The 11,043-nt window shown below is 42.0% G+C and overlaps 1 protein-coding gene across 1 annotated transcript in view; it reads right to left on the reverse strand.

The window, feature by feature from the left end:
- Positions 1-7,993: 7,993 nt before the first annotated feature.
- LOC100747196 (cyclin-dependent kinase 5 activator 1) overlaps positions 7,994-11,043 on the reverse strand; it is a 13,581-nt gene continuing 10,531 nt past the window's right edge. Inside the window, exons 3-4 of the mRNA XM_012380871.3 lie at positions 8,370-8,666; positions 7,994-8,231 (exon numbers count right to left, since the gene is read on the reverse strand). Coding sequence (XP_012236294.1) covers positions 8,136-8,231; positions 8,370-8,666 — 393 coding nt within the window. The 3' untranslated portion in view covers positions 7,994-8,135. The remainder of the gene's footprint in view (positions 8,232-8,369; positions 8,667-11,043) is intronic.

An 11,043-nucleotide genomic window follows, 5' to 3' on the forward strand; every position in this document is an offset into this window, starting at 1 on the left:
TTTAACAGGTTCATCATTTTGCATTTTTTTTTTGTCATTTAATGATTTTATCGCTATATACGTACTGATCACGGTCACTCGATCTCTCGATTATACGATACATAGAATGAGACTGCTAATTATTCAACACGAAGGCTCCTAAAATCATTCTCATACCGCGAAACGAATCTTTTTTGTCGGGATTAAAGTACTTATTAATTACATCGCTGGGTATGTAATGTACGTGTTGTATACGTGAAGACCTATATTTTGTATGAAACATACGTATAATATCTATATATATATATATATATATATATATATATATATATATATATATATATATATATATATATATATATATATATATATATATATATATATATATATATATATATATATATATATATATATATATATATATATATATATATATATATATATATATATATATATATATATATATATATATATATATATATATATATATATATATATATATATATATATATATATATATATATATATATATATATATATATATATATATATATATATATATATATATATATATATATATATATATATATATATATATATATATATATATATATATATATATATATATATATATATATATATATATATATATATATATATATATATATATATATATATATATATATATATATATATATATATATATATATATATATATATATATATATATATATATATATATATATATATATATATATATATATATATATATTTATATACACAGATAAACTTATGTTGCATACTCAACATACCGATCTTCATATGTCATCATATGTATATGTTTTCTCACCTTCATGCGTGATCCACTGTGTGGAACGTGTGAATATGTGTACGTGTCTGGGTGTATCGTATTTATATGTATGTAATACCCGCGTGTTTTTCATTAACTATAATATTTTGGCTTTGTCTGTCCTTTTAATTTGTTTTTTTCTTTCTCCTTTTTAACGCTAATGGCAGCACAGATACAATATTATTCTTCTTTTTTTTTCTTTGTTTTACATCGTATAGCATCTTAACGTGCCCGAGTCTTTTCTTCTTATAGAAATAACGTGTTATGAATCACTTTGTAACGGGCGTTTAGCGGCTCCCCTGCGCACGGAAACCGCTAAAATTGCCGCCATCCGAATAATAATTACGCAATTAATACATTACGCTATGTATACATTTATACAGTACGCAATGAATACGTCGGAATTAATTACTGTATGCACTACGAAGGAAAGAACCTATATATGTATATGTATACGTGTGTACTTCGAGAAGAAACGAATCGCTATGCAGCGCGTTATTATAGTACGTTTAATATAAGTGGCGTGGCTCCTTCCTGTTTCCCTTCTTTTGTCCCTTTTCTACTTTCTCCTTCCTCTCTTCCCTTTTTCCCTTCTTTTCTTTCGAACTTATCCTATTCGGCGAACTGATCGCGTCGCATCGTTTCCTTCGCCTTTTTTCATCTCGCGAAAACAATCGTCTAGAATGACGATCCACGTGGAATTTCAAACGCAAAAAGGAACACCTTCGTGTATACGATGCTCTGGTATCCGATGAAAAACGCATCGTGACCCTTCTCGACGTCACGTATCTATACGTTTCGTTCTAAAGGCGACCACGCGAATCAGATTCGCGTGTGATCTCGAGAAAGCTCGATCGGGAAAGGATCCTGCTCGCTATATAAATACTATATCATATTCGTGTGCAGCTACGAACGATCGTCGAGTTTTAAACAATAAATGCAACAACAGCCTTTGTCTCGTAAAAGTACATATTCGTAATTTATCAGCTATCGTTAATCGGCTACAACATCGGCGTCCTTAAATATACGTAGCGAGAGAATAAGAAAGTAATCGAAACAAGAGACAGGGCTCGTACGTCTAAAATGATCATAGTCTTCTTGGAATAGCTCACATAAGTACACATATGCGTTTGTATGTACATGACTGTATTCGTGTATGTATACGTGTATATGTTTATGCGTGTATGCGTAAATATCTGTGTGTATGTGTTGAGTCATTAAAAACCCTTGGAGCCTTCGAGGGGGAATGTAAAGTGAAGCGTTCAAAAAAGAGCGCGTCTCTATCCGCTAACGATTTACGCTAGAATAATTCTTAACTTCTGAACGAAGAAAATGGTGTGTCACGGTTTCTCGAGATCAAACGAATCCTTCGTGAGTCGACGAAAGAAAGACAGATTGCTAGCCACGGATAACTGCCAACTAATTAAATATATTATCGATCAAATGCAACTAATGGCGTATAATTATCTGCAGACTGCCCCCCACCCCCTTAAACGGTACTTACAAATACCTAAGTGAGAATTTCTCGTACGCTATGCAACGGTAAAATCAGGCGCGCAGTACTTTAGACATTGTTTAATCTCTCATTTTCTCTTTTTTTTTTTTAATTTTCTTATACTGTTGTATCTGTCGTAGATTTTTTGTATTTTTCTATTTTTTTTCAATTTGTTTAGTTTGTTCGATCTCGTCTTAAAACACCCGCAGTTCCATAGAAAAAGTTTACGAGCACGAGATCGCGCGTAACACGTGGAAGAAAAAAGGGAATTATATTCGTCTAACTCTTTAGCTTTTTTTACTTTTCTTTTAAATCTTTTTTCTCTTCTTTTATTTTTGTTCCGTTCTTTTATTCCTCGCGCGATTCTTGCGCAAGCAAAGTCGTTGACATTTAATCCTTTTCCGTTAAATATTTTTTTTGTTTTTTTAAATTTATCATACTTTCGCTCTCTCACTTTCTCTCGATCACTTTCTCTCCTTTTCTCTTACTTCACACTTTTTTTTTCATTCTTTAGAAAATAATTTTTATCTCTGTGAGTTTTCTTTGTGTTTCAGTACGCTTTTCTTTTTGTAATTTTTTTTTTTTTTTTTTGTAGCGATAGCGTCAAGTGCCACACGAGTAAAGCCCGATACGAACGAGCGACGTTTCTTCCCGCGATATCACTGCGACCCTGCGTCTGCTTGGTTATTGTTAATTGGGAAAACAAAGCAAGACGTATGATTATAGCGATATCGCGCTGATAAAAGACGCTCGTCTGCATCGAGACTCAGAAACCGATCCGGAAGTTCCGATTTCTATTCGTGCGATTAGTTAGAATTAAAGTGTCCGTCGCGAAACTCTAATCTTTCTCTTCTTTTCTCTTATTTAGCTTACTTCACACCCCCGCGACGTAAAACCACCTCCACGTTGCTTGCAACAGGTTCATACAACGAGACGACATCGAGAAACCGCGAGGAAAATGAATGATCGAACAAAAAATTCGAGTCCGAAGTCTTTGGGAGGAAGTCCCGAGTTACTACAAAAATTCTTTTTTTCTTTAACAGAATAGCCCGATACGAACGAGCGACGTTTCTTCCCGCGATATCACTGCGACCCTGCGTCTGCTTGGTTATTGTTAATTGGGAAAACAAAGCAAGACGTATGATTATAGCGATATCGCGCTGATAAAAGACGCTCGTCTGCATCGAGACTCAGAAACCGATCCGGAAGTTCCGATTTCTATTCGTGCGATTAGTTAGAATTAAAGTGTCCGTCGCGAAACTCTAATCTTTCTCTTCTTTTCTCTTATTTAGCTTACTTCACACCCCCGCGACGTAAAACCACCTCCACGTTGCTTGCAACAGGTTCATACAACGAGACGACATCGAGAAACCGCGAGGAAAATGAATGATCGAACAAAAAATTCGAGTCCGAAGTCTTTGGGAGGAAGTCCCGAGTTACTACAAAAATTCTTTTTTTCTTTAACAGAATACGTCTTCTCTCTTTACCTCTTTTTCTTTTTGTTCTCTTCTTTTGGCATACACGATATAATACGATCACGCGCATTATGCAACTGTGCTGTTGGATACTCTGGTACTCGTAATTTAGAATTATAGTTATTATACATTATTAAAAATATGTACAAAATCTGTGTGTACGCGTGGTGTATGTGTTCATGTATGTCAGATGCATGAAAATGTTCAGCTCTGTTCATAGCAGCTAACATAGGTGTTACTTTGAAGAATTGATCAACAAAGTAACACACGTGTTAAACGCTTCAAGTCGATAAAATGCTCGTCTCTGTGTTCTTGTATTTATGTTCGTGTAAATATACGTGACACGTTGTTCGAAGCACTGATTAATCGGTATAGCACAGACCGATGAATGATCGGGGACACATTGAAATCGAAATACAAAATGGACTTTCGATCGAGGCTTCCTCCGTATCGTCAGAAAAACGTCTGAATCTCCTTGGAATAATATCAAAAATCTAAAACGATCGAGTATCGCGGCTAAAGAAGCCGGCAAGAGACCGACGAACGTGTGTACAGAGAGCATATGCGTTTTACAATATGTATACAGTACTCGAAAATCCTCGACGAGCCGCGAGCTTCGTCGATTCCACGGTTACCAGTCAATGGAAAAAGATTCGCTACTGAAAAAACATACCGTAGTCATTAATAAGTACGTGCAGCCGTCGATAACGTGGATTAGTTGCGTTTTTGTTTCGCTTAATCTTAGTACCCCATCCTTAAGTGGCTATTCAATGAACTGTAAATATAATCCTAATTAATATTGCACGCGCCGGCACATAGGGGCTGCTAAATGTCGTTTAGCTCAGCTGTCAAACAGCGACCCCCTTTCTTCATTTCTTTTTTACTTTACTTCATGTATGAACTTAATTATGCGTATTATGCATTCGCGAATCGATCCATCCGAGACCCTGAGGGATCCACTATTTTCACTATACGACGACGAGTCGTTGACGCGATTTTTAATATTATTCGCGAAAACAGAAAGGAATATGTAACAAAGGTGTCCTTCTCGTCGAGTCCCGACGACTCACCGAACGAACTTTTATACTCTCGTCTCGTTCTTGCTACGAGACCGATTTATACTCGTATAACCCTCACAGTGCACTTTAATCGTATCGCTCGTTTCGTTTCGTCTTCCTTTCCATTCAATTATCCTACGATCCTTTTCTCGTATTCCATCTGCCTGCTCTTTCATCAGCAACACGCAAACCGCATAGTTTTTGTAACTCGCCTTTCCATTCTCCTTTGTATTCGATATTAATATCAACTATACTTAAACATCTAAGCTCGTATTATTATCGTTATGTCGGATGTACCATTTAATCGAATATTACGTTCGACCGTTAACGCGTCGAGCTGTACTTTTCGGTGCTCAGTGTTGCTGAAAAAGTTCAGTATTATTGAGCCGAAAAATCATTCTTCGTTTATCAGAAGAGCGCTCACACGAGGGCTACCATGATTTCTGGTTTCTTCGTTTTGAGTATTTCCAAGCGTTGTGACGCGAACTTGGTTTGATTAGTCCTTGACTTGACCCCTCGCCTCGACCTTTGTGTATCCGCTCAGTTTTTAACATCTCTTTTTTACTTTTTTCTTGTTTTTTCTTTTTTATAGAAAGAATCGTTGACTCTTCAACTACTACTACTTCAACCGTTTTCTTTCGGTATATGCTCGAAATTATCGATTCGTAGTCTTCGTTTCGTAGGCCAACGATGTGGAATTGCGCCAGCGTGGATAGCCGTCACGAGATTCTCGTTCTCACGTCGTCTTTATCGTTCTTTCGTTCCTCTTCAATGGTAACTATACATCGTTTATGGTGTTCGTAAATTTCTTCCTCACCTTGTTCGTTCGCTCTCATGAATCCACGGTCTCAGTACGATTCCTAGCTACTCATCCATCACGCGTCGACGATGAATGAAGCAGAAGCAGCAATTGAACAAAGTGTATGGCTCAGAGACGGAAATAACCTTGTCATCGCAGTTGCACGCAAATTTCTCTTTAACGTTCTCTTTTTTCTACACCGGTACAAAATATCTAAGCGGGCTAACTATGAGAAACGCCACCCCTCCTTCCCATCGTATAGACGAAAGGGAGGGACGAAATTAATTATAAAATACCTTCGCTTCGATTTCGAGTACCGTCAACCGTTTCTACCGTCCCCACTTAAACCGTCGTCACGTATTCCCGCAACTCGGTCGTTTCAGCTAACCTGTCGTTAGTAAACCACGGGTCCTCGTATTGGGGCACCTCCTCGCTGCGAGCTCTATTAGGAGCACGTGCCCGTTCACGAGCACGCATTCGGGGCACCTCCTCGCTTAACGATCTCTTGGTAATCCCCATCGTCACGGGAACCTCTAACAAAGCTTTCGATCTCATCAACTGCGGCCTCTGACGGCCCTTTGCTTCCTCGCTAGCCGCGCGAACGATCACAGTAGGCGGTATCAATCTGTCCTCGCTCTGATGACTACTCTCTGATCTAGCCCTTAGAGCCTTTTTCTTCGACAAGCCACGACTCTTTACGATACTCTTCCTGTGAACAGGCTGCGGAGAGTACTGTTGTTGTTGCGATCTCTGTCTCTTCACGGGAGTGACAGGAACCTGAGGAGACCAAATTGGCGGAGACAGATCTACCGGAGACTGTATCCTTTTAGGCGGAGTTCTTTCTGGAGATTCGTCCTTCCAACCGCCTTGATAGATAGGAAACGCGGAGACTTGGTTAAGAATTCTCCATCGAAAGTCCTCGTCGTCGCTTCTACAGGGAGTCGCCTCTGGAGGTGGATGATGCGTAGGCGTTACGTTGTGGAAGGGCGACCAGGACTTGGGTTCTTCCGGCTCTTGAACCGCGAAACTACCGCCACCAACCTCCGTCGGTGAACCGTCGTAAGGAGTCCACTTGATCTCGCTGATGTGCTTCGGCTCCCGTTTTTTAATCCCGACCGTCGGCAGAGGAGAAGCGTCCTCGTACGGAGCCCACTTCGCGTTCGTGATCGTGATCTCTGGAGAGATCAACCTTCGAACGATTCTGTTATCCAGCTTGGACATCTGTCGAGGATCCGGCTCTGGCGACATGCTCCTTCGAATACTGTACTTTGGCCGTTCCTTCAAGCTCTTGCTCTTGAACCCTTCCGTGGAGTCCTGACTCCTCCATTTCGAGTCCTTCTTCTCGACGGGCAGAGAGAAATGCGGTTTCATCGCCCACCTGGATCGAATCTTTTTCCCTTCGTCGGGGCTACTCACTTTCTCCTTCACGCCCCATTTTTTCGATGTTTGGCTGTCGACTCTCGCGTGAGATCTTTCCAGCTTCGGTCTCTCCCTGACCCTCTCGGTCTTCACTAGCCTTGTATCTTCGCTGGCGTGTTTCTTCAGTTCCGGCCTCTCCACCGCTAGCTGCACAACCCGCTCTTCCTTACGTTCCACCGTCAACGACGTAGAATGGTACAGTTTCTTTTCCGGCTCCTGTATCGTCGGTTTCTCCGGTTCAGGCGGTTCCTTGGGTTCCGACGGCGGTGAAGGTGCCAAGATCTTCGACTTTGGACAAGTGCATCTTGGTTTTGGATTCGGCAACACCTCCGGAACTTGAAGCCACCTGGCTTCCCTGGCCATTCTGGTGTCGTCGCTGCTGTGCTTTCTCAGATCGTGCATCGGCGTTTGCAAGTAATCCGGCTTGACCGACCATTTGTCCGTCTCCGCGCTATGATGCTTTCTGAGATCACCTCGCTGGATATCGTGCGATTTCTTGTCCTCCGGTGTCAGGCTATGGCAGCTGCATCTCGTCTTCTTGGCCAGATCCAGATCGGTGCTGGACGTGTGTAGAGCCCATCGAAACTCGGTTCCTTCGCTGGTGCGCTTCTTCAGGTCCCAGATCGCGTCGTCCGGCGAGAGGAAGCTACCGTCGGTCCATCTAGAATCGATGCTACGGTACTTGCGTAGATCAGTACGATCCCTATCGGTTACCGCGTCGACCGACGTGTCACAGCTGCATGTCCTCTGGGACGTTGGCGTTCTCTGGGACTCGAGAGGCGCTGGCTCGATCGCGTCCAGATCCTCGATGGTATAGTAAATCTCTTCGCGTCGCCTCTGACCACAGGACGGACATCGTCCGCTTGGCTCTCCATCGTCGCGGCTAGATCGATGATGATGATGATGCTGATGAGGCTGTCGATGCAACGTCGAGGTCGAGGTCGATGCTGTGGGGTCAAGCTGCGGGGGCAGCTCCTCGTCGTCGCGACGGCCGTCGTCAGAGCGTCGTGACGTCGCAGCCGTGCCTGTCGATGCGCACCAGCAAGTGTGTGTAGCTCCGTCAAGCCGCCTTGGTGGGTACCGCGACTCCGGAGACGACGAGGCTCCGCTCGAGGCCAGTACCAGGCAGACTACCTCGATCACCAGCTCCGCAGGCCTGTTTCATTTATTTCGCACTCGGTTAAACGAAACGTAATTAAAATTTATAGTATAATTTTAATTCTAACGCGATCGAGCATCTAGAGAGCACGCATACGTGTTAAAAAGCAGACTAATAATATAAATTATAACAAACCTTTAGCTCAGTGAAGACCTCCGTGAAGAATCCTGGTTCGCTGTTAATCCGCAGCATCTCGGAGCTCAGTCGATTGACGATCAACAGGCATCTATCCCAGAACTTGTCTTTGCTGTCCTCGATGAGGAACGGTTTCAAGGGATAGCTGATCTCGTTTCCCATGTAGCTGTAGCTCAAATACAGACACGTTAATACCGTCGCCTGAAGTTCCCTCTCGGACGCTTCGTCTCCGTCGACCAGCTCTCTCACCAGCATATAAATGAACACAACGTTGGCGGGATTAATGAATGCGACATCCTGTTGAAAAACATTCTATATTAATACCAACTTTAAACATTCAACCATGTTGTATATAGCTCGCCACTTTTTTTTTTTTAACCAATAACGAATATCGTAACGCGTAATGTACACCTACGTATCAACATTAACTTAAACCTGTCTTTTCTCATATATACATCTTCCTTTATATTTGTATTTAACCTAGCCAATAAATATCGCCCGTACGTTAAATACGTATTGTCGCTATTTTGCTCAGCTTCGACGTAAAAAGATCAACGTCCAGACGAGTTATCGTAAGCAACGACCAAGGAAAATAACAAGGTAAAATCGAATTTCTACGAATATAGAGGGCTAGACGGACATTCGATGCATGTCTGGTGCAGGGGAGCGCACGTATTGTTGTTCCGCCGGCGCAGCCCCGTGCATCCAGGTGAAGCGAGGTGCTTCTTCTTGCCAGGCAGACGATACTCGTCCACCGGTAGAAAGGGATGATTCACGCTCGGTGTCGCATTACGTGCCGCGCTTACGAAATTGCAATCGGCATTGTCGCACTCAGCACTCCGGCTGCGGTCGATACTTCGATTGCAAAGGGTCTTCCTCTCATCGTGACCTCCACGGGGAAACGATGTTTCGCGGTTTCCACGAAGACCCGTCGCTGCACTCTCCGATTTGTTTGCCGTTGTTAAACGGAATACTTCTGCCTCGGTGCACTTTGTATTTTAGCGGAGCTCTCGTATCTTTCTTTTCGGTGATATATGTAGGTTTTAGGAAGTACGTGTTTCTTATTTAGTTAGATAGAGCGTAACTAGGAAGTGGAGGAGAACAAAGTATGTTCTGCGTTTGATTTTCAGGGTTCGAAGATTCATCTACGGTCAGTTGTGGAAGTTTTTGTACATGAGAAGACTGTTTTGATGAAAATAAAATTTCATCAAACTTTATCGCAAAATTTTCCTAACGTCGATTGCATTACTCAGTATTCTTTTGAATTTAGATAGCCATCTTTCGAAAACTGGCTAATGACAACGTAAGAGTTTGGTATATTCAATTACACCCCGATAAAGAGAAAATTGACATTATTTTAAAAGATATCGGTGTATAGACCCTGTACGATTCAAATTGTAGGCAATCAATTCCTCGTCAGACGTAAGGCAATTTACGTAAACGAAGTTGTTAATATCGCATATTACGATCTACACATCTATTCCTGTTCTTAGCGTGTTAAATATTAGCGATCGCGGCTGGAATCGTCCACTTTTGTCAGCTGTCCTTTACCAAAGGCGTTCTCCTTGCTCTAGAAACCGAGTCCTCCGAGTCATTAGCGAATTAGGACGCGGCGCGTAGGTCGGCTTGGTTCCAGAGTGCACAAGCCAAAGTGCATTGGTTTGTCGAGTGCGCTTAAACCGCTGGTATATAACTTCTTCGTTAGCTTCGTATTCGTTTTACGCTTAACACGCAGTTATCTCGCGTATACGTGTGGCTTGTAAATACCTATATTTACACAAACATCCGTCAAAACACACCCATATTCCACAGGTAAGCGGTAGTGACTAAATCACACGCGTTTAACGTTTCATCGATACGTTCTTTGCGTCAATATTATCGCTGTAATACGCAAGTATAGTTGATATATTATACAAAAGCTATAAGAAAGCTAAACTTAGATCGTCACAATCGCTGTCACGAATACCAGACAGAGAGAGAGATATTAATTAGATAATTGTCTCTTAAATGTCGTACAAACCCGTTTCAAAATCAATCGAATTTCGGTACTTTTTGCGCGTTTGATCTAAGTATCTATCGTACATACAGGTATACACAAAGTGTTACAGTAATTGTAGTATTATCGAGAAGAAAATGATACTACGCGAAAAAATAAGTCGGTAGAAACGATTGCTGGGACGCTCTGTACACACATGTATATTTATCTACCATATACCTACACATACGTCGTCGATTTCATATTCAAAGCGGAGCGAGTCTTTGACCCTTGAAGCAATCTCTAGCCCCACTCTCGTAGTTCTCCAATTACAACGACTGCTTTGTGATAATTAAAACGTACGGTGGTGATCATAGGCGAGGCGGTTCTTTCGATCGGCGAGGGTTCAACGGCGTATAGGGAGGTGGTTTCATGCACATATGGATGCACCGGCAGTGAGACCCCGCGGTGACCTGACAGGATCGATGCTCCCGATACTACGCGTTTCCTCTTGGGTAGCAGCGATTTTGCCAGCGCGTTGTCGCCCAGCCGGTTGTTGCACCACCGCCATCGTCGCCTTCTCGTTAAGCGCGTTAAACGCGTGCGTTACGCGGTACAAAGCGTTGGTACACGGCTCAATGCCAACGAACAACTCTGACGTGTCACGATACTCGGAGACGTCGGTGCTTCTACTAGATA

The sequence above is a fragment of the Bombus impatiens genome, unplaced genomic scaffold, assembly GCF_000188095.3.
Source record: "Bombus impatiens unplaced genomic scaffold, BIMP_2.2 scf_0113, whole genome shotgun sequence".
NCBI lineage: Eukaryota > Metazoa > Arthropoda > Insecta > Hymenoptera > Apidae > Bombus > Bombus impatiens.